General features: G+C 52.5%; 1 protein-coding gene across 4 annotated transcripts in view; it reads left to right on the top strand.

Annotated features, from left to right (window-relative positions):
• Positions 1–23839, top strand: part of SLC39A11 (solute carrier family 39 member 11) — a 97811-nt gene that overhangs the window by 51663 nt on the left and 22309 nt on the right. For all 4 annotated transcript variants that reach the window (XM_064467472.1, XM_064467470.1, XM_064467473.1 and 1 more), the window contains exons 6-7: positions 2881–3051; positions 22511–22580. In XM_064467472.1, the coding sequence (XP_064323542.1) occupies positions 2881–3051; positions 22511–22580 (241 nt within the window). The remainder of the gene's footprint in view (positions 1–2880; positions 3052–22510; positions 22581–23839) is intronic.

Below are 23839 nucleotides of genomic sequence, written 5' to 3'. Positions count from 1 at the left end.
TTCCCAGAGAAGATGAGGGTGACGTGGTCAAGGACTTGGCCAGAGCAGCAGTGTGGGGTGATGGTCGGCTCCTTGACGTGGCGTGTTTTTATGTCTGCTGCTGTGGCTGGAAGGAGAGGCTGGATCAATCCAGGGGAAGGAGGCAGGCTCCAGCCTGAGCCTGGTCTCAGGGTAGGGCTGGAGGAGGTGAGAAAGAGGTAAGGGAAGAGCTAAGATTGCAGAAGGTGTGGTGGACACAAGCTTATACTTGCTTGGAAGGCCCATGCTTCTCTTGAGTCAAAGAGCTGGCTTTGTTTTTAAGCACAATCTTAAAGTCAGAAATGCAAAGGATAGACTGCACTAGGTCACATCGTGAGATAAGTGAAAAGAAAAAGGAAAAAAAAAGAAAATTACCAGTGATGGAGTATCCTGCTTGGCATTGGTAACGCTGTTCTTAGCTGGTGCTGTGAGAGATGAGAGCACAGAGGGGGTGCTACTGTACTGTCAGCAGGCGGCTTTTTGGCCTGATTTAAAAAAAACCAAGTCACTGACATTACATTCTGCATTTTCCCTGCATTCCCCCAGCAGATACCTGAAGCCTGCAAAATGCAAAGCTTCCCGGCAGTCAACGAAACCTCCACTTTCAGCATTCATCCTACATTTGTACCTCGGAAAAACTGCGTCAAGAGCCTACGCGGCCCTGGCTGGCGCGGCAGCGTGGTCGCTCATGGTTTTGTCGAACACTTTTTGCTTTCTGGTGCTCTGTCACTTGAATGGCAGTGCCTTTCTCTAAACATCACGTAAACTGTTTTTCCTCCTCACTGGAAAGCCCTTGACCCTGGAGGGGGATTCCTGCACCTCTCTGCATCCTCGCATCACCCTGGTTTTTGTGTCGGTGGCTCTGCAGCGCGAGCGATCCCGGAGCCTGGGGCAGCACGAGGACGGTGCCGCGGTGCAAAGCCATGCCTGTTGTGCTGCGGTGATGGGGCTGCTGGCGGCGTGCTGGGTGTAAGTCTGTGGGTCAGCACTGGTGGCTGGGGCAGGGTCAGCTGAGGATAACGCTGTCTGTGGGGCCAGGGGGATGCGTGCCAAGCAATTAAAATAATCCAGTGGTCTGGCAGAAGAAGGGAATTTCATCTGTAAGTGGCTTTAGCCTTGGCTGTCCCTTTGCCAGGGGTCTGCTGCGCCAGCGCTCCTGCGGTGAATTGGACAAGCCACTCCGCTGGACCTGGTTGTCCTTGCTATTGCCTAAAAAAAATATTTATCTTTGTCCCCGCAGGCTAGAATGAAGCTTTGCCATCAAATGTTACTGCGCATTATTGACTGACTGGGCTAGGATTTGGGGACAGGAAGCGTCTGGCTCCACACGGCTAATGACAACGACAATGTTTATCTGCGCAGGATCTTGCTGTTTGCAGAGTGGCAGTGGTGATGGCCTTGCGGGGGAAAGCATGAGAGTTGTGGGTGTTGCGGCTTGCAGCCCTGGTGACGCCATGTGGGGATGCTCCCGTAGCATGGGAGGTGGCAGGAGGGAATCTGCCGGAGAGTCGTCTGGTCCCACTGCAGACAAGTGGGTTTTTAGTCTTTGCCCTGTGTTTTTGGTACCAAAATGTATTAAATTCTGTGGTTTTACTTTCTGTGCTGTTAAGGACCGTTTCGGGATGCCTTTACGTGTTCGTTTTTCTGTTACAGATGGCAAGATGCGAAGTGTTGCCGCTAGCGCTGCTTTCCCAAGGTGACCCCTTGTGTCAATTTGCATGAGCCCTCTTAGGCTGAGGTTCTGAACTGGTGCTGAAAATGCACGCTGCGCAACACGCCGCAAGGCGGTCGGGCTTTGTCCTGCCTCCGCACGGCGGGGGAAGCAATCGGCGTTCGGTCAAAACTGTTTCAGACAGCTCTTTAGACCGTGTCTGTGGAAAAAAAACTCTTGGGGTGGGTGAGTCAATGGACAGGAGAGAGAATTATATAAATCCAGGGCAAGAGAATTATATCGTTTAAATGTCAAATCTTCTTTAATATGAAGCTGTAGCTGTTGCTGTGTGAGGTTAAGGAATTGGTGCTCCTTATTTCTTGGCTTCCCTTCACCTTTTCACACTGAAGGTGAACAGTGAGGGACTCGGTGTGCGTAGGCTTTATTACGGCACTGCCTGGTGCTTGTTCCACCCTTTACAGCCCTAACTGGGGCTTGGGTTTTAGTGGTGTGGTTTTAAATAACCGGTTGAAATAGAGTTGATAGTAATGGTCGTGCTGGGAGCAGAGGTCCAGGAGATACCTCTCAGTATCCGGTGACATCGTAGCAAATGGCAGCGGCAAATCTTTTGGTAGTGGAACAAATAGTCACTAAATGTGGCTCAGCACACTTGTTTCATGACAGGGCTGAAATCAATATGAAGTGTTACAGGGTTCTCCTTCATCAGCGAAGGCAATGGAAATAGAGACCTGCCAGGTTTGGGGCTGGCAGGGGGGGAACTGTCTGGTCTCACTGTGGATCCCTGCGGCTGCTGCCTGGCAGCTCTGTCCTCATCCTCCTCGTCAGCCACCGGCCCCAGAGCTCACCCTGCCAGATCAGGACTTCGGGTTTGCAGGCGGGTGTGAGCCTGGGGGTGATGCTGGGTTGCCGTGTGGAGCCGGGAGCGGGTCCCCAGTGGATGAGGCAGAGGATGAACTTCTGCTTTGCCTCAGGGTCTCCCTGGCCCATGGGCTTTATGGTCTGCATGGGGGGAAACCCTCCACCCTAACCTGAAACGAAGGGGAAGGGGGGCCAACGCACACACCTTCAGCCCTGCTTTGGTTGGTGTATTTCCTTCTCTCTGCTTTTTCCTTCTGGGAGGGGAGGCAGGAGATGCCCAGCTGTCCGTCTGTCACCCTCTCGGCTGACCTGGCTGTTTTCTGTACCCCCAGACAAAGGTGAGAACGGGGAGCCCTATCAGAGGAGGAAGGGCACGGGGGCTGGCCTACCAGATGGCCCCCCAACATTCCCCACGGCCAGGGACGGTGCCCCGACGGCCGGCAGCAGCAGCTGGAGGCGGATTATGCTGATGATCCTTGCCATAACCATCCACAACATCCCAGGTGAGCCCTGTCTGTCTGTCCATCCATCTCTGCTCACGGGCAGCCTCTTCCCAGGGTTGGTGCCATCCTGGGAGGAGCGTACAGGGCTGCCGCCTTCTCTCCCTTCTTTTTCTTGCTGCTCGCAGATGGCACTCACCGAGTGCGTGCCTGGGTGCCTTTTGACAAGATCTATCACATCAAATCTTGCTCTCTTGGTAGGGCTGAACCATGTAAGGTCTTGGCAGCAAAACTCACTATGAGGAGGAGGCTCGGGGGAGCCCACGGGCTCGGGCTGCTGCTGCATCTTGAACATCTGCAGCCTCACTCGCTATTGCCAGCCTGTCGTGGGTGAAAGCTGTGAATCTGAGAGTATATTGAAGAAAGATGACACTATAAAAACAACAAATCCTGGTCTCTTTTTGTTTCTCTTCTGGTCTGTGTACCAGCAAGAGATGTATTTTAAAGCACCGCTTCTCGCTCGCTACAACTACCTGAAAGGAGGCTGTAGTGAGGTGGGGGTTGGTCTCTTCTCCCAGGTCACTAGTGATAGAACAAGAGGAAATGGCTTCAAGCTGCATTAGGGGAGGTTTAGATTGGCTATTAGGAGAAATTTCTTTACTGAAAGAGTGGTCAGGCATTGGCACAGGCTGCCCAGAGAGGTGGTAGGGTCGCCAACCCTGGAGGTCTTTAAACGACGTGTAGACGTGGCACTTCAGGGCATGGTTTAGTGTTGGGTTGGCGGTTGGACTTGATGATCCTAGAGGTCTTTTCCAACCTTGATGTTTCTATGATTCTGTTCTATGCTTCTCTGCCGGAGCATGTACAGTTGGGGTTTTCTTAATCAAGGGATGGATTTTGCCAATAGATGGAAAACTGCAGAGCCCCAAGTCTTGGAGGGTTGTGTCCTGCCAGGGGCTGGGCTTTGAGACAACACAAAAAGTTGTGATAAAAAGATACGAGGTAAATTTGTCGCAGTTGAGGACGCTCTGCTGCTTTGCAATTCTTTGTGATGTTGAAAGTAATACAAAGCAACCTTTCCAAACACTTGCTTTCCTGGTTTCTTCTCCCCTTCCCCCTCCTCTCCTTCCCCTCCCCTTTCTCCCTTCCCAGCTCAGTCTCTGCCTGTCTCAGGTTGTAGCCTGGATGGTGGGGGGGTGGTGGGGGAACAGGGAAAGGCTTTTCTCCATAACTTGGATCTGTAAACTTGCGGAAGGATGAGTGCCTTTGGAAGAGCTGTGCTTTCCGAGCTGGCAAGAACGCGTGGCTTGTTGGCAAGGAGGCGGCTATTGTCAGCCGTGAGAGCTGCTGCAGCACGGGGCTTGCTTCAACTGTCAGAGCTGGGGAGGGGGAGCTGCCTAGCATTGTCACGTGTGCTTTTTGATTTTGAGAGTGACTTTTATCCGATTCCAGGGCATCCGTCTTAAATTCCATCACTGGTTGGGCTTCCTGGGTGAGACGGCTCCGTTATGGGTCGGTAGTCACAGATCCTGTATTCCTTCCCCTGCGAGGGAACCCCAGGATTGAATTGCAGGGAAAAAACCAAAGCAAACACGCAGTGGGCTGTCTCAGCATTGGAGTTGGGCTGTGCGTGGGTGTTCTCCGTGAGCACTCGTGAGCTGCCGTCCCTTCCAGCCTCGCTGTCACTTGCTTGTCTCTGGGCAGTGATTGCTTGCTTCCAGCTGGTCATTGGTTCCCAGTGCCCTTGGGTGCTCCTGCTCCCGTGGATTTAGCTCTTTGTATACCTTTTTTTTTTTTTCTTTCGTTTTTTTAAAATTATAGGTAGATAACTCAGATGCTTTAGTTCAGCTCCATGTATTTGCCAGGGGAGGCAGATGCCTGACAGACAAGGCAAGTAGGGAGCTTTAAATTAGCCACACATGCAAAAAAGCAGGAAGCATTTGCACTGAGTGAACTGTAATTGGACTTTATTCTTCAAACGTAGTGTCAGGAAGCCAGGGTGAAGAGCTGGGCAGTGTGTGCATTTTGCTCCTCGGGCTGTGTTGGCTGGGGACTCCTGTCTCTGTCACCAGCAAAAAAAGGAAGTTTTGTAGAGGAGTGAACAAAGTGTCACCTGTAGCAATAGGTTAATGGCAATGCAGCCTCGGCTGCCGCAGAGCCACTGGTCTAACCTTTCATTGCTTCTGCAAGAGCACAAAGCCACCCTTGGGAGACTCAGAAATTCTCTCTTGAATCTTAAAGGTCACAATATTAAAGCTTAATATCCAGAGAGGTGTGTGAGTGGTGGCCTGTGGATGGTTCTGCTGCTCAGCCCCTGGCCAGAGGCTCGGCTCTACTCAGCGGGGGTCTCTAGGTCGTGGTGGGGTGTCTGTCCCTGCCAAGCCCTGTCCCCAAAGTCCCCCTCCTGCTCTTTTGCAGCCGGTGTGTGCCTTTCCAGCAGCCCCACAGCGCTGTTATGGGGCTGGGTGGGTGACAGTGGCTGCTTGTGCTCGGTGGGGCCGCTCACCGATGGCAAAGCCCTGTACCAACGTCATTGTTTCAACAGGGATTTGCCCAAAGTGATCCAGAGTTTTCAAGTCGCAGAAGTTGGATTTGAGCCCGTGCCTGCCATCGTGCTCCCCAGAGCCCTGCCTGCAGGTCATAGGATGCCAGCACCGATTTCGCACTAATAAATAATTCAGATTGTGATTAAGACAGGAGCTTGTGGCCTGCCCTGCTCATTACCAGGGTCTCTGGTCTCTCTTGCACGAGGCAGTTGCTGGTCCAGCCTCTCGGTGAGCAGCGGGATGGGGCTCAGCTTGGCTTTTGCCGAAGTCCTTTTGCTTTCCCAGCAAAGTCTCAGCACCGCCAGTGGCACTTCTCTGATCCGCTGCGGCCCCTGCCTGCGGCGCGGGGTTTGGAAACACTGTAATGCTCTACCTCAATTATCATCCCTGCGAGCGGAAAGGCTGACGCTATAATTAGCGCAGACTCCTGCAGCATAATGACACCTCGGTTAGCGTGTGGGGCGGCAGTGCCTGTGCCGGGGGAGGAGGCAGGAGGTGCTGAGCTCCGAAGTTGGGGATGCTCAGCGCCTCGGCGTGGCTGCCAGATGCAGGCTGCCGGCTCTCTTGGCCCCTGGGCTTGCAAATGACTCGGTGGTCCCTTTGGCAGCAGCACAAGGCTCTTACCACGTCTGGTGCTTGCTCTGTTTCCCCACAAGCCCAGTGCAGCTGCAAGAAGCCTGTCATCAGAGGTTGTCCAGGTGGTTCCCAAAGGTTTTCTGTCCTACCCTTGTCTTCATAACGCTTCATAAAACCTCACGTGCCTCGGAGGGGGGGATGTTGCAGCAAGGAGGGTGCAGCTGGGAGGGGACTGCTCCTGTTCATTCTCACCTTGCTGGACCTCCGGTCTGCCCAAGTGCCTCTGATGGGCTGGAGCTGGTCTTGCTCCTCTGAAACCTGTTGTGTTTCACAGCCAAGTCCAAACTCTACCAAGTCCCTCCACTCAGTGGTTAAAACCCTCGCAAGGACTATGTCTGGCCCTGTTCTGCTCAGCTGCTCATGGGGAATGGGTTCCCTCTTATTACTGCCAGCAGAGAACAGTTTTATTTACTCTGAGCCCCATTTAGGGATGAACATGCTTTGGTCTTGGCAACACATCTGTCTTTGGTTTCAGGCAAATGTGCTGGAAGCCATTTAATGTGCGGGTGAGATAATTGAATGTAAAGACCAGCCTCTTGCATTTAGTTTGTATTTAGTGGGCTCTGTCGGCAAGCAAAAGGTTTGTTAATTTGTTCCAAAGCTGGAACTGACAATGTAAAGAATAAATTGATAAAGACAGGAGATGCCAAACTGCAGACTATTCCTGCTAATTAATATTCATATATGCTGGGTTTAGTGGAACATTAATTATGTATTTAATCAAGCCCTGTTTATTCTGGTTTATCTTTGTACCTTGGGTGGCTGTTATGCTGAAGACTTCACATTAATTAAAATGTTACTGGTGTATTACAAATAACAATTAGCGAGGTGTGAGTTGAACCGCCTTTCTCTTTGCGCTCATTTAGAAGGGGGGAGGAGAGCCCGGTAGGATGGAGCTCGTGGGGCTGCTGCTGGCTCCCCGCGGAGCTCCTGGAGGGGTCTGCTCTGCTCTGAGCCGGGCCGTGGTGGTGTGTGGGCAGGGATGTCCCTGGTGCGTGAGATCGGGGGGTCCTCCGGGATGGAGATGCTGCAGCAGCCCCTAATGCTCGCACCGCTCTGGGTGTGACGGAGGACAGGACCAAGGCCATGTTCTGCAGCCATCTTCATGCCCCAGGGCTCTCCCTGGAGTCACGGTGCTCGCAGGGGTGTCACGGGGCTCTGTGCCTGCCTGGGACCCTTGGTGGCTTAACCAGAGCCTGAGTCGCTTCCTGGTGGATGCCTGTACATGGCAGCGGGGTGGGGAAGGACTTGCCTCTGTCGGGTTGTGGTGATGCCCTGCCTTGCCTTCCTCCGGCAGTTGGGAAACGCGTTTCTCTTCTACAAAAGCGGCTCAGCTGATGGAAGGCACCTGGCTGGGATCCCACTTGCTGCGGGGTCCGTGATGCCCCATCCCTCCATCACCCTACCAAACATCCCCCCCAGCGCACCCTCCTCTCCTGCCACTTGCTCCCAGGGCAGGCGGCGGAGCTGATGCCGGGGCCGGCTGCTGGCAGGCATGAGGTGATGCTTCCAGCCACCCTTACGTTGCCAAGGAAACCTGACTTTTCCTTTTTCTTTGCAATGTGGTGGGCAGAGCAGGGCAGCCCCAGACCCCGGCGCGCGCCGCCAGCCCATCCCCAGGAGCTGCATGCAGAGCTGGAGTCATCCGCTTTGCTCCAACCCTTTCCTTCCTGCAAGAAAATATCTTGCTTTTCCGTATTCAGTCCTATCACTCTGTGCTTGCTCCCCGATCCGATTTCTGCAATGTTTCTGCCTCAGGTGTCACCGGTAAGCGGAGGTGTCTGGGATGGAGCAAATGGGACAGAGCAGCTGTGCTGCAGCACGCACAGAGCTGCTGGGTCATGGGGTGAGGCGGCACTCATGTCCCCTGTTCACCCCCAAACCTCACATGGCTCCACCTGAGCCTTTGTCTCCAGTTCCCGTTGCCAGAAACCCATTAGCAAACTGATTTATTTATTTATTTATTTTTTAACGTGAGGGAACAAAGGAGCAGGACAGAGTGCGTGGGCTAAATGTGGAACAAACTTACCCTCGGCAGCGAAGGTGCTGTGGGGAGGAGGGAGGGATGGTGGGGTATCGCTATGGGCAGGAGGCAAAAGATTTTAACTGGAGAAACTTTTAGATGGTGACGTCTATGGGAAGGACAAATGAGTCTCCTGGGAAGCTGTACGGGGTCGGGGGGAAGGTCCCCGCAGCCCAGGTGACAGCATCCATGTTCATCCCCCTTGGGACTGCACCTGGAGATGGCAGAAAGAGGCACCCGGCTGCACCACGCTTTGGCACCAGCACCATGCTTTGGCACACAGCAGTGTTTTTTGGGATCTTCCTTCTTTACTTGTCCAGGAGGGAGAAATTTAGCCCCAAAACTTGTAGGTTGCGTTCTGGCCAACGCTTGGAGAGGGGGGAAGGTATAGGCTGGGCCTGGTGCAGAGGAGAGGGTGTAGGTTTTACAGTGCTGGTGCCCTGCTTGTGTCCCCATCACTGGGGATGCCACTGTCAATGTTTCTGGGTGTCCTCACGTCCAGGCACGACAGAGTCCTTTACTTACAGTGGCAGTTCCTCGTGCTGGTGATCGATTTAGGCCAGACACCTCCTGCCCGTCCCTGTGGCAGCTCTGTGGCCCCTCTCCATCCCTAAGGAAGGGGCAGACTCTGGCAGCAAGTGCTGCTGTCGCTTTGTTTTATCCTGAGGAAACGGGGGTAGAAGGGAAGTCTGCACCAAAGGATGGTAAATGTCAAGTTGATTTGAAACACGCTTGTTTGCAGCTTTGCATAGGAAGGAGAATGGTTTGGCTGAGTGCCCTTGGGCCAGATCGTGAGAGACCTGCCTGCTGCCTTCTGCATGGTGGGATTTGGCGGGGGACAGCCCCGGGATTGAGAACTGCCCACTTAGATACAGGAGCTGCCAGGAAGCTTGCTTTTCTTTATGGCTTCTCACAGTTTTAACCAGTTTTAATGTCCTTTCATATGTCTCCTGCTTTATGACTGTCTGGGGGAGAGGAGCAGGCGGCGGGTGTTGGCTCTGCATGCTGGCCGATGGGTATTTTCCTGCAGGCAGCTCGCACTGCCAATGGGGGCTGAATCCCTGAGCTGCCATCACCCCACACTGCTGGCTGGGGTCCAGCCGGCTGCAGGTGGAGGAAGCTGGTGGGGACCCCAGCGTTGTCACCCCTTGGCCCAGTCCCCTGCTGTAGACATCTCCAGTGGCGGACAGCGGTTGAGTCCCAACCATTTTTCCTTGTCTGGCCTGTCTGCACATCTGCCAACACCAGCTCCTGGCATCGAGGGCTGCTGGGGTGCAATGTAGGTGTACAATGTGCTTCTTGGTTGTCAGCTGGTGGAGACGAGTCCAAAACAAAAGGATATCTTCCCACCGGTGAGGAGGGAGCTGCCCGGTGAGGTTTGTACCTAAACCGTGGGATGGTTTGACATCTCCCAGGTGAGCTCCCTGCAGTGGTGGTGTCTTACCGCTGCGCGGCAGAGGTTGAATCCAGGTTTGACGTGTTCTGCCGATGGGTGCGAGGTGGGATGCTGGAGGCTGGAGCTTTTTAAACCTTAAAGCAAGGCAGCAAGCTTCAGCCAGAGCTTGTCCATCAGACCCAAACCAGAGCTGGTGTTTTCTGTGGTGGAGCTGGTCGTCAGATGATAGTGAATTTGAGGATGCAAAGGGGTTGCCTGTTGCTGAAGAGGAGGATATATGTTATTAGCAAAACATTGATTGAATTCACTCTCTTGGGACAGGCACTCCCAGGCACTCAGCCTCCCGAGAGAAGGCTGGGGCAATGAGTGGGCTATTGAATCTCAATTATAAAGAAAAGTGATTATTTATATGCATATTCTCAGAGATCCATTAATGGTTAATAACATTCATTTTGCATGATGGGGTTTTTTTGTTGGTCTATTGAAATTGAAACTATTTTACAATTGTTGACTTTAATATGCGTTTGGTACCCACTGGGGTTCGCAGAGCCTGAGAACAGGAGCCATTTAGCTGCAGCGATTAATCTGTGTCTCATCTCCGTGATGCCTCTTTCTGAAATTGCAGCAGACCTCCTTCCACTGTCACGTCTGCTGGTTACATCGCTCTTAATGGTTATTCTTGGGCACTCTTGGAGCACCTTTGATTTCTACTGAAAGGCATTATTTTTAGTAAGAAAAAGGAGAAGATTCCTCTGCAGCTTGCATTTCAGAGAAGAGGGTGAAAAGAAAGATGTGGGTAAGGGGAAGTGTCCACGTATATGGTGAGCACGTTGTGCAGCAATTCGATGGAGTTCAAGTGCTGCGGAAGGTCAAGGGGAGCAGAGGAGAGTGGTGGCCCTGGGACCGGCTCAGCCTGGGATCGGGACTCAGAAGGATGGAAAGATGCACATTTGAACAGTCATTAATTTTTCACAGCGTTTTCAGCTCTAAGGGAGAAAAAGCAGCCTGGGATGTGGCTTTCCGAGGCTGCTGCCCATCGCATCTCCGATTTGATTTCCAGAGGGACCCTTCGGGCGCGGATGCGTCAGTGGTCGAGCGGTTGTTGTTTGCAATGGTGTTGTGATGTGATGGCCCTGCGAGCGGCCAGGGGGAGAGGAGAAAGGTCAGATCAGATGCAGACCGTGAAGGCAGCGCTGGGTGTTCAGTGCTAACTGGAGTGTTTCGCACGGCAGTGACTCATGTGGGATCAGGAGGAGCACGGCCGCACGCACGCACTCGCTCTGGGAAAGGTTGCTTTAACCTTTCATTAAACCTCCCATGAATTGTCGCCTCATCAGCGTGTATTTTGACATTTTCGTCTATTAAGCACGTTGATGGATTGAAACGACTTGCTCAAAGTCATTAAGCTTCTGTGTGAGGAGATGGAAAGTGTGGGGAGGCAGCTGGGCCAGGGTGAAGGATGTGGGGGGCAGCCCCAGCCATGGGCGATGCTCTCAGCAGCTGCGGGACAGCACCGACCTGCTCCTCTGCTCAAAGGCAAGATGCCACCAGCAAAAACCTGATCCTGTAAACGTGGAGGCTAAAAAGAAATCCTTCCGTGGGCACAACAGGGTTCTCCTGGGTGCCTGTGCACCCGTGCATCGCTGTTTCCCTGTCCTCTGCGTGCACCGAAGGTGTGGGTGCCCCTCTGCAGAGCAGGGCTGGGTCACTGCTGGGGACGGAAGGGCCCTGGCCCTGGACTCTGGGTTGCTTTTGGCTCCCTTGGGACTTCTCCTTGCTCCTCCTGCGCAGAGGCTGAGGCTTCGGGTCTGGGGTGCCTCGGGAAACGGTGCATGAATAACAGCCTGATGTAAATGTAATTTCATGTATTACGTGGGCACGGCGCTAGCACCATTGAAAGGGGGGAGAGCGTGGGCAGGGGGGGCGAGGGTTGTGGGGTCTCTAATGCCTCACTGACAGCAGCTCGTATTTCAAAAACTAATTTGTAGGCAGACACCTGGAAAGCCAGTGGAGAACTGATAATGTACATTTATCTCTGCGGGATCATTTTGAGTTGGTGATCGGTGTTTTGTAAGCGGTAACAGCCACAAAGGTGACAAAAGCCAATTAAATACAGTATTTTCACCAGCTGGAATGAAAGTCCGCTGAAATATGCATGTGGAAGCTCCTTTTCTTTCTTATCCCCATCAGATCTCACAGGTCTGTTGCATTAAACATTAGTGAGCAGTGGCCTGAGAAATCATTTGCGTGCTAGAAATGAAACATTAAATATCTGTGATGGATTCAGGTTTTGTGGTGTCGGGGAGAGCCTGTTTCCAGCGCGGGTTGGTCCCTGCTTTTAGGGTAGTTCTGGTTTGTTAATTTGGGAAAGAGTTTTCGTTTTTCCAAGGAAGCATTTCCATGATGAAGGAGCTTCAGGGTGTTGGGCAGTTACTTTAATTCTTTAAAATGAGGTACCTCTGGTGTAAGCAGTGGCTTTATGTTGCCTCAGCTCCTGTTTAGCCATTGCAGCTCGATGGATTGAAATGACGATTTGCTCCATGTTGTGCTTTGGTGAAAGAGGGAGAAAAGTGGAACAGGATGGGATGTAGATGGTCTGGCTCCTGCGGGGTAAACCAGGAGGTGGCACTAGGGGAATTGCCTCATACTACCCAAATTCCACCTTGTTTAGGGCCGTGGACTTCTCAAGTTGTTTTTTGCCCGATTCCATTGCCATGAGTCGCCCAGAGTCACCTTGTGTCACATCTTACCGGGTTTGCTCTGAGCAGCTCGGCCTCACTGCTCCCCTCCTTGTTTCGACCCCAAGCAAACCCCTTCAGCTCGGCAGGCTGCATACAGGTGGGTTCACTGGTGTGAATGCCCAGTTCTGGAGGCTTTTTTCAGACAAAGCTCCTGTGAAATTGCCTGGGACCCCCCACCCCCCAGGGTAAGGCATTTGGTAGCACATTGAGGCTTAAAATCCCCTTTTAATGGTATTTTAACTCCATGGTGCCGCACACAGCAATATGGTTTGGCTTTCTTTGTGTCCGTTCTGCTGTTAAGCGCCAGTGAGGTGGGGATTTCGGCTGTTTGCTTTTCCAGGTGATGGCTGGCTCGACCCTGTCATCGTCTGCTGTTTTTCATCACCTCTTGCATAACCTTGATGGGACCCATCCACGAACCCCTGGAAAACACGGAGGCAAAGCTGCACCATTAGTTTTTGTCTTTCAAAATCAAAGCGGCAGAGTTGAGCTGCCTGGGCTTGTCAGAAGCTTTTGAGATGTTTCACCTTCTTTCAGCTTAGCGTATGTGTGTCACAGGCCTCAGCCACTGCTGAATCAGTGCTTTATTAATACCTCTAATGGGTAAACTCCTGAGTCACTTATAGAGCTGTCCCTGGAGCAGGAGAGAGGAGCTGAGCTAACATGCGATGCTGAAGCAGGTCTGTGGTGGCTTTCCTGCAATTCCCTATCCAGAAAGGCAATTTCTCTCCATTTTCTCCATTTTCAAACCTCCTGGCTTTGCTGTGCTTTCCTACTGCTGCCATCCCCACAAACCTTTATCAGGTTTCTCCCACACGCACCTTTTTTTCCCCCCCCACAAATGTGGGATTACTGGAGCAGGCGCTGCAGGGCTTCCCATCGGTACCAGCTGTGCCAGAGCTGGCGGCTCTCTGCACGATGTGCCCAGCCACGCTCACACGTTTTATTTGTTTGCTCCCTCTGGGGCATTACGGTGTAAGATAGCACCGAAACGGGTTTATTTCTCCTATTGCTTTTTCACAGCCAGCATTTCGGAGGGGTGGCGTGGTGGGGTTCTGCTCGCTGCCTGCATGTGCCTATGGTTGCAAATAGTCGTGAGAATAATGATTGCCCGGGACTGCTTTGTCTGAGCAGATTAATCCAGCTGGTGCCTTGGGTTTTGTTTCCTCTGTACTGTCACCGTCTGTTGGCAGGGTCAGGATGGGAGCGCTATGTGAGCTGCAGCGTGCAAATCCGCAGGGGAAAGGGGACCAGGCCATTTCCCCCTCCCGCCATACATCCCTCAAACAAAAGCTCTTGTTCATCGGGAGCCTGGGGGAGGAGAGGGGACGAGTGAATAATTCACAATGCAAATAATAATACATGCCACTATAAACTGCAAATTAATAATTTAAATTTTGTCTTTGTGTTCTGCTGAAGGGATTTTTGCTTAGGGGTAATAATTAGGAGTGATCTGGCCTTGTTAGTTGGTTTCTTCTGCAGGGCCACAGAGAAGGCATAAACCACATTGAAATCCTGCTTGGCCAGTGTGACTTTGTCACGGCTCCTGTTGGCGTTGGGATTTCCACAGACAGCTTGTACGTGCGGCTGAAGGGCTGCCTGCAGGTCAAGCACGCTGTCACCGCTTAATAATAATTCATGACAATGTAGTGCTTGAGGGACTTCTGCGCGTTTGCTCCGTCAACACCACAATCTGTTGCTGCTCCCTGGATCCTCTTTACGTGCACGCTTAGGGGACAAGGACTTCTCCACGGTTATCTCCCACCATGACAAACCTGCCTAAGCCCAGGGAGCTGCGTCCCACCTGGGAGAGCTGAATCGAAGCCAAACTCTAATGAGCAGCAATCTTTTATAATAAACTGCGGCTTGGTTTGTTTTCATTAAGTAGCGTGGCAGCTGTGACGGGTGCCATAAGCGTTTACCAGATGATGTAGGTGTGTTGTGCGTGCGTGCGTGGGCAGCAGCGGTTTCTAGCGTGGGGATGGAAAAACCTTATGCGTGCTGATGGGTCAGTCCATGCAGGTCTGGAAAAGAAGCCTTTCTTCTTACTGCCTTTGAGGGAGCTGGGGCTGTGGGCTTCCGGGGGCGTTAGCATCACCATGCTCTTGTGCTAGTGCAGTTTGCTGGAAGTCCTGGGGAGCAGGGAGCGTGCTGCTGGCATCCCGAGGAGCAGCCGCGTGGGCTGAAGCAGGAGGCGAACGGTGTCCCAGGGCTCCTGCACTCCATGGGGAGGTGGAAATCCAGCCAAGCAGCTTGTTATGGAGAAGTCACATGCCAGAGATCCAGGTGCTTTCGCTCGGAAGAGCCTGTGGTTATGGATGTGGAAGAGAGTTGCAATGCAGAGAGTGGCTGGGTCGCCTGCAGAGAGCAGCAGGTCAAGAGTAAGAGCACTCTCACCGCCGTGCCAGCCTCTCTGGTCCTGTGCCAGATGTGCCTGCGGGGGCAGCCGGGGCTTTGGGGAAATGCTGCTTAGCAGGACCGGAGCTGGTGGGGCATACTGCCGCGTGCGTGCGTGGGTGGTGGCTAAGCGAGGCCACCTCCGGAGCAGCGGCACAATTTGTGTTTCAAATGCAAAGTAAGATCCACTGCTTTCTGACTTGGTTAAGTTAAAAAAGGAAAAAAAGTATTTCTAAAATGACTTTAACTTCCTGCCTGCTAGTCTTATAACGGTGGATACCTAGAAATATGAAAAACACTGAAATCTGGTAATCTCTGCGCTCTCTTGTGCGGTAACGGCAAAATTATGTTACCAAAAGGGAACTGGAGTTTGATCTTGGGGAGAAAAAAAACCTTATGAATAGCGGTGACAGGGACATGCTTAAACTCTCATAGAAATACAAACCTCATTATAGCAAAATTAATTTCCCACTAGGAACTTAACGATTCTTCAAAGAGCAGGATGAATAATTGATGACATGTTAGCATCTGTAGTACCTTCCTAAAGGAAGCATGTTCATTTGCTGACCCGGGAGAATTAGCTTCATAAATCCTCGGAGGAGGAGATGATGTCACTCCGGGCTCCGTTAACGCTGCTGCCAGGCTCGAGGTGCTGGTGGGGGACGCACAGTCCCAGCTTGCAGGTGGAGCATGGGTCAGTGGGTGTAAAGTGCTAAGGTACGTGTAGCTGTTGCAACACTTGGTATTACCAAGGAGAAGGACTTGGGCAGCCGTTCATGAGCCCGGCAGTGTTTGCTTTGCTTAATCAGAGGATGCTTTTGCAAGGAGCCCTGCGAGCGTGTCTCTGTCCTGGCATCCATCTTGGTGCCCGCGGTCCTGTGTTGCATCGGGTGTGCGTTAGCTCATGCAAAGGGTATTTTCAGCATCGCAGACTCTTTCCTTTGCTCACAAAGGTATTTACTGCTGTTAAACCCATAATTCTATTTCTTTCAAAGCTCTGCAGGCACAAACCTCTGCTGAGCCGTGAGCTCCTTATCTGCCCCAGAAATCTGATGTCCCCAGCAGGCAGAGCTGTGCTACTTCTGCTGTAGGTAGAAGTTATTTACAAACCCTGCTTTTCCTCTAATCTTTGCCCTCCCTCCAAGTCCAAGATTTTGCCTCTACTCAGACTGCAGGATCCATGAGTTGCTCCTTGTTTTATTCTCTCTGTGGATCCCCCTCCTCCTCCCATGCCTGGCTGGGAGGTCCATGCTGCAAGCCGAGAGAAGTCTCCTGCAAGGGTATTTTTTTAGGCAAAGACGCCCGTGGGTGGGTGACAGGTGGGCTGTGCTGCCGGCACCCTGCTGAGCGCATCCTCTCCGAGAGCAGGAGGCATGGGATAAACTAACTGATGGTGGGCAGGTCTGTGTTCCCCTGTCACTGTCATCCTAACCTGCTTGTACATCAAGAGGAGGGAGGAAAATATGCCCCTACCACCTGTGATGCTGTTCCACAAGAGCAGGCTGACAGGTCTGCCTGTAGCATCCCAGCCGCTCCCAGCGCGGCTCTGCCCACCTGCCGCGTTTGTACGTGAGACAAGACTGAGCAGAGGGCAGGCGAGTGGCGTTGCTGCCTGCAAAACAGACACGTGTTATAGCGATACAGTGATCCCTCCTTGCCCTGCCCACACAGGGCACAAGCTCCAGGATGCTGCGACATCGTTTTCTTTGTTCTTGAATACATGTCTATGTGATTACAAAGTGATTTGGAGAGAAAAGTGAATTTTGTTTAGTGGCTTGTTTTGGGTTTATTGTTTTTTAACATTCCTGTAGGATATTGTCCTCTGTCCACAGTCTCTGCTCATTTTCTTGCTTTTTATGGCATATAACAGTAACATAATACCTGGGGTTAATTTACTTGCCACTGTAAATTATCAAGGCCCCATGAGCAATGCTTACTATTTACTCATTTGGATTTCTAGGGAATGTGAAGGGTTTTTATTTTAGGTTGGTTATGTGAACAGGCCTTCTCCTGAGGATTGGAAGTGGCTTCCCACAGTGGCTGCAAAGCTCGTCTTGTAAGAATGTGAAGCTCTTGAAAACGGAGCTGGCGAGGGCAGGAGCTCGGTGAGCCCCATGAAACCTGGACCCTGGGTTTGCAGCAGGGTTTTTCTGGTTGCCGACTGAGATGCGGAGTGGGCGGCGGCAGGCTGTGATCCCTGCCTGGCTGCATAAGCTGCCCTGAATAGGATTTAAAATTGCAGCCTGCTTAATTTCACCCAGTTCTTTCAGCTTACCAAGGTCCTATGGACTCGGGTGGTGGGTGATAAGGGAAAGGTTTGATAGGATGGAATCGGCCATTCCACTTTCAAGTTGATCCTTTGAGCTTAAGGCTTGTGTGGCATTTGCGGCTGGAGGCGCTGGAGGGCAAGCCCTGCTATGGGAGTGTGGAAGTGGCCGCTCTCCGCATGGCCGGCCGCTCCGGGCAGGCCTGGAGCCGGTGCTTCTCTTGGAGAGCACAAGAGCAAAGAAACAGCGTTCGATGCTGTGGGCAGTGGCAGAAGGTGATTTCAGACCAAGGAAAGTGGGTAAAACTAGATTTCAGACCAGGGAAAGCAGCACAGCTGCTGGGGTGAGTTCAGCCCCTTAGTTTCCCAGTGTCTGCATAGTTTGGGGTTCCCTGCCCTTTGATCGAACAGGCACACAGGGCACTGTCAGCGTGTACCTGAGCAGTGCGTCTGGGCTGCCCGGAGCTGTCTCTGTTAATGACTGAGCCTTCTGCTTTCAAAGCAGAAGTATCTATCTCTTCAGTAAACCTCTCCATTTTAAAGATACTTGTGTATTTCGTACGTTATCCTTGTCCAGGTCTTTGGTGTCAGGGCTGGTTAGGAACTGGCAGCACAGAGCCGCTTCCAGGTCCCCCAGGGCCATCTCACACCTACCACGGCTTGTTTTGGTGGGGCCGGGCTGCCTCGATGCCAGCACCTTGCTCCTGCTGAGCAAACCTTCCTCTCATGCCTGCCAAGGAGAAGAGTCCCCTGGGAAGTGCAGCACGGGGCACTTTTTTGGGGGATAGTCCAAAGGCAAGATACCCTCCTGTAGCCCAGGGCACCGCAGTGATGCACCATCTCAGGAGCCCACATAGTCCCCTCAGGGCTGCAGCACGGTCCTGGGGGGGCTGGAGAGCTTTGGCCTCCTCAGGAGCATCCCAGCATGGGGTGGGAGTGTGCAGTGCTTTCCACGCTGAGGGGAGGGAGATGGATCAGTGCTGGGCCTCATCCCAAAGCCCATCCCAGCCAATTCATGTGCTCCTGTGGATTAGAGCAGACGGGAACATTGTCACTGTCCTCCTGGCTCAACGAGATGGAACATCTTGTGCTGTTTTGCAGCTCTGCCAAGGGGGCACTGAAGTGAAATTAAAGTAAAAATAAAACCAGAGCTGTAACGGCATGCTGCACACACCCGAGTCCCCTCTGCTCGCCAGTGCTTGAATGCCGGTGGATGAGCGTAGAGGGAGCCGGGGACCTCAGGCCAAGCGTGAAGGTGTCAGAAGTGTGCTGGGAGCAGCACTTTGCTCCCTTGGCTGACGTTCTCCTCGCCAGCTTTTCATGCGCTGCGTATATCTCTCCTCAGCTGCTCTGCTTAGTGCTGCAGCCGTTGTGTCGTGCTGCGCCATCGCTTTCTGCCTGCCCGTGGTGCCTTGACTCACTCCCTGCTCCTCTAGCTTTGCTCTGCTCCCCTTGCTGTGGTTCTTCCCTTTGCACCAGCTCCTCCTTGCTGTGGTGTTCCCCCTTGGCTTTTCCCTTCCAAAGTTTGGGCTGGCTGCCTTCCCTGTGAAGATGCTTTTTGGGCTCAGAGCAATGCTCTTGTTAGACGTGCATGCTGTGCCTGCTCCCACATGGACCTCTCCTGCTGTGCCCGTGGCTACCATCCACATGGCTCTGAACGTGCCCGCTCAGACTGCGGAGGAGGGAGCTGATTCTGCGCACAGCAAAGGCCAGAAGCTGAGGGAGAGGGGAAGAGGATGGCAGGGCTTGGCCCAGAGGTGGCGTGAGCTCCCAGAGCAGGGAAAATAGGTTCCCCTTGGCAGTGGGGCTGATAGATGGTCCGTGGTGCTATGAAGGTGCTCTGGTTTAGATCCTTGCTCCCCAGCTCTCGCATACCAGATGTAGTATGTAAGGAGACTTATGGATATCATGCTTTTTGCCCTCGCCACCACGACCAGCAGGCTGCCATAGCATATCCCATAGCTGTCTGGCATTAAAAATGGGAGTCTCTGTAGTGACCCTCCAGCGTGGTTATCGCTTTGCAGGTTGAGGCTTTGAAGCTTTTTTCTTTTCTTGGAAAACAAGCAGAGAGGAAAACATGCCCTTGCAATGAGCACTGCTGGCTGAGAGGTTTGTAGCTGATCCTTAAGTTAGCGCAGGATTAGTCTGATCCCTGGGTAATGCCTTATCAGGATAAAGCATCTTCAGTTGCAAAGCCACAGAAGCCCAAGAGAGGTAAAATCCCTTTGTTTAGGTTAAATAGAAGCATTTTCTTGACAGTGGCTGAGATTGGTCATGTTTTTCTTTCTTTGTTCTGCAACTCTGAGAAGAGATGCTGAGTTGACACCCCAGCCTGGCGCCGTCACCATGCGAGCTCTCCAGCTAACATGGTTGCATGGACCCTCCAGCTCTTCCAGCTCCATCACTGGTTGCAAGAGGGGCTGTCAGCAGCTTCAGCCACCAAAATCCTTGGAGAAAAACCCTCTCTGACATGGAAAGGTTTCCTGTCGGACACGTACGCCTGCCTTCCACCCTCTTTCACATCCCAAGCTGCAGGGCTTCTGCCTTGCCCGCTGCAGAGTGGTGGCCCACCCCAAGTCCTTAAGCTGTTCAGGGTTGCTGGGGACTCTGCTCCTCTTTGCCTTTGCTTGTGATGGTGCCAAGAACCAGAAATCGCACAGGGCTGTTTATTTTTCAAGCTGATGTCTGAGCCTTCGGTGGGTAACAAGATCTGCACTCCCATACCCATCTTCAATGACCTAATGTCCTAGTCATCCATTTGCAGAGCCTGCAGTGCAGTGCATCTGTAAGTGGTTGACATAGAAACATTAACCTTTCTCTTTTTGCGTCTCTTCCCACCTGAAGAAGTCGTTTGGGCTATCTATAATTTGCACAAGAGAGGGGTTGCAACTGGAGGGCTGAACTGGCTGTGAGCTTTGAGTGTGGGCAAACTGGCAGCAAGCTCTTCCTGTTTGTTTTCTGTGTAAATCTTTGTGTATCTGCTTGCTTACCTGCGAAACAGAGTTGTTTTGAGGTTTGACATCTGCTTTGAAAGAGGCTGAACCTGTATTACTGAAGTGGTGAAATTATTGTGTGATCTTGGCAGGCTTTTCTAAACGAAATATTTGAAACGAATCACAGCAATGGGCTGAGTGCGTCACACAATATCTACTATATATAATTAGAGGCCTCCGAAGCATCAGCAGTGACCGTGGGATGCGCTGGGGTCCCTGACGTTTCTGGACCACATGCGAAACCAGACTTGCTTGGCTGTGAGTTCCTGTCAGATGCTCTGGGGTCGCTCGGCCCGTTGGCCGATTTGTGGTTGCACTCGTCCTGCCCCAGCTCTCGTGTCCTCCCGTGGGAAGTGGGGACCCGATGAGCCTGTGGCCAGAGGCTGCTCTGCCATCTCCTCCTCTCTGGGCTGGTGAGCATCTCCACCGTACTGCAGCTTCCACCATTGGCTGCTTCTCCCTCTCCAAATAAGCAGTTCACTACGCACCATCTGCTGATTTTAATTTCCAGTAATTTGTTTCCATGTATATGTAATTTGTACTTTCATTAATTGCGCTGCTGCGTTTCTTATTCCATAAGACTTGCTTTGCAGCAAGGAAATTGTGGTTTTTCCCTCTCTGTCAAAGCTATTTTTGTTATTCACACAAACGAGCACTTTTGTCCTTTTGAATTTTGCTCTCTGGGCAAGCCTCGCTTAAAAAGAAATCTTTCGGAAGAGCAGTGCCAGACCCGTTTGTGTGGAGCTTCGTTACACCCTCATAGCCACACTGAGCAGAGCCATTAAGGAACTTTTTGAAGCTACGTCTTCCAAGGTTAACTCCACTGCCTGCAGAGCAGAGGCCTTCTAAGCCATCACCATCTGCAGGTGCAGCCCCTTTGGCAGTCGAAGCCCTCCACGGCTCTGCTCCTGCCCCCGGGTGCTCGCCCATCTCCCGGGCAGGTGGTGTTGGGGCAGCGTGAGAGCTTTCCACAAGAGCTTTGCACAAGCGTGTGACCCTTCCCAGGTCTGGCGTGTGCCCCGGGTGCCTTGGTTCCTCTGGCTGTTTTGCTGAACGGAGTTATCTCCTAGTCGAGGTATTTTGGGGACAATTCGGAGACTCCTTACCCCATACCACTGTACGTAGGGTTGATTGCTGCTGTCGTTTTCCCTGTCTCCATCCTGAGCCTTGGCACAAGCCTTGGATCGGGGCTCTGAGGAGTTGTCAAGTGTTTCAGTTCTCCACGCTCAGCCTGGACTCGAGGATGCAAATGCTGTGATTATCCGAGTTAGTGCTGCTTTTTATGGTGTGTTTCCAAGGCAACTGGAAATTCAGAAGACCACAAACACACACACAGCCCTCTTCTTCTGAGACCTTATCCTCCAGTACACAGGTAAACGCTCTCAGTGACATTTTCAGCCTGTTTGAATGTTCATCTGAATAGTCCCCACTGTCCCCTCACCTGGCTGCCAGCAGCAGGAGTGGGTAATTGCCTCCTTTGAAGGCTGTAAAACCCATCCAGCTACACAAGCAGGTTTGCTTTTGTTCTTTTAACGTTCCCCCCCTCCCCGCCCCGCTTGCTCGGAGGGGAGCGATACCAGAGAGCCTGCAAAAACAAAAATGGGGAATTTGAACAAAGGGAAAAAAGTAGCAGTGGTTTGATGCTTTCTGAACATAGGATTTTTAAAATTTTTCTTTCCTGGGAGGGATGAGGGAGCTGTGCCAGTGGTGGGAGGGTAGCAAAAGTTTGAGAAAGGGCAGGAGGGGAGCAGGGAAGGATGGAGCAGTTATCCCAACGGGGCTGTACGGAGGAGGTGGTGGCGGATCTCAGGTCTCCCCCACCTGCTGCCATCCTGGGAAGGCTCCTCGGCTGATTTGCTTTGGAGTTTATGGGATTAAGTGTAATCTAAAATAATCTGTAAGGTGGGAATTTCCTTGTGCAGTTCAGGTTTCCTCCTGCTTTGGAGACTGTTGGTACAGGCGCTGAGCTGGTATTTGGGCACAGGGAGACCAGAAACCAGGGAGGTGCTGTTGCTGAGAATCTGGTCCAGGTTTAGCGGAGCTCCCGGAGGTTTATGGGACAAGTTGGTGTTTGGTTCTTCTGCAACCCCCTGTGGCACCAGTTCGTCCGCACCTTGCAGAGGCAGCTCCCTGCGGATTGGTTTGCCAAGCTGGAATCCTTTTGAACACACTCATGTTTTGCACTGCGATGTTCCTTATTAAAGTAGCATTTCAGCTGGTGGGGACTGTGATCTATTTCCCTCCAGTGAACTCATAAATACAGAAATCTCTCTTCTCTGTGTTGGCTTCAATGAGAAACTGCTGGCTTGGGTTCATGGTTGTGAAGTACCCTGGGCAGCGTGGCAGGCTCTTGCACTGAGCTTAAATTAAACGCACTTTGGTCAAAATGAGAAGGGTCACAACCTGGCCCGGAGTCCTGAGTTCCTGCTCGTGGTGGTCCTTGCTCCGTTGGAGCGCAGGAGGAGGGACGGTCCCAGGGCTGTTGCAGTGTTTGACATGACTTGTTTTTCCCTTCCTGTTTCAGAGGGTCTGGCAGTGGGAGTTGGATTCGGGGCGGTTGGAAAATCCGCGTCTGCGACCTTCCAAAGCGCCAGGTAAGCCACAACGCTGCATCTGCTCTGCAGGCTTCAGGTTTTGTGTGCGCCTTTGCCTCTTGGAGGTTGTCGGTCTGTCCCACGTTGCTCCCATGCCAGGGTGGTGGGAGATGCATTGATTGACTGAAACTTGTCTGGAAGCACAAGTGTGGGCAGAGGGAGCAGAAGAAATTCCTAGCGCTGTTGCATTTTCCTAGTGGTTGTGCTTGTCAGACAAGAGAAATGCGGAGATTTTCCACAAAAGCAGCATCCTCAACAGGTAGGAGCAGCTGCCGGAGCTGTTGGAAAGCAGGAGGTGGCTTTGTTTTTCATTCCTGCCAAGCAGGGCTACTAGACATTGGTGGCAATAAAGACTCTCAATGCTCCCGGCATCCCTGCTCGCCTGCTCCAGCCTCACCAGCAGCCACTCTTACCCGGCTCTGTTTTCAGCAGTGCCAGCATTGCCCCTGTGCTACCAGGCAAAACTCTTTGTGCTTCTCTCTGGGACTGGTGTGAATGTGGGGGGTTAATTCGGCTTCTCCAAACTTCCTGGGGAGTGCTTGGGCTTCAGGTGCATTTTCATAGAAATCCGGAGCAAAACCTGGGCATACGGGTTGGGGTGACGGCAGGGAGAGCCCTGCTTCATCCGCACACCCAGCCTCACCCAGCAGAGCTGAAACTGGGCTGGCTGGGGGCATTGCTAAAGAAATGGGAGGAAGGAATTCTGGTATGAAGTGGGAGCCGGAGGAGCTGCCTCGGCTCTGGAAGAGCTGCTGGCACCTCTTGGCGGCTGCCTCGCAAACAGCACCCTCCTGCCGAGGCTCCTCGATATGCCGCTACCCAATGCTTTTCTTTTTCTGTTTGAATTTTACACCCGAGGCTCGTGGCACGCCATGTTCTCTTTGCCCTTTGTTTATCAGACCTACACTATAATTTATGTGGTTTGGGGACACACAGTATGTTCAGTCTGTGAATAACCTGCCCAGCCCTTACGGCTCGTGGATGAACGTGCAGGTATGTCTCGGCCACCTTGCTCCTGCCGGAGGATCTGCTGGGCCCCGGGGCTGGTTTTGGAGCCCTCCAGGCTGTCCAGCCCCTTCTCTGGGCAGGCACAAGCTGTGCTCATGAGGACCCTGCAGAGATACGAGGAAAACCTTCTGTATCGAATGCCCTGTTGCATCCGTGGCTGATGGGGGGACCCATCCTGAAAGCACGGGCTGGCACCGGGTGCGCTGCCCCAGGTGCTTCGATTGCAGCAGATACTACCCAGATTCGTGGTG

Source organism: Phalacrocorax carbo, chromosome 16 (assembly GCF_963921805.1).
Source record: "Phalacrocorax carbo chromosome 16, bPhaCar2.1, whole genome shotgun sequence".
Classification (NCBI taxonomy): Eukaryota; Metazoa; Chordata; class Aves; order Suliformes; family Phalacrocoracidae; genus Phalacrocorax; species Phalacrocorax carbo.
This window is presented reverse-complemented; position numbering and strand designations above follow the sequence as displayed.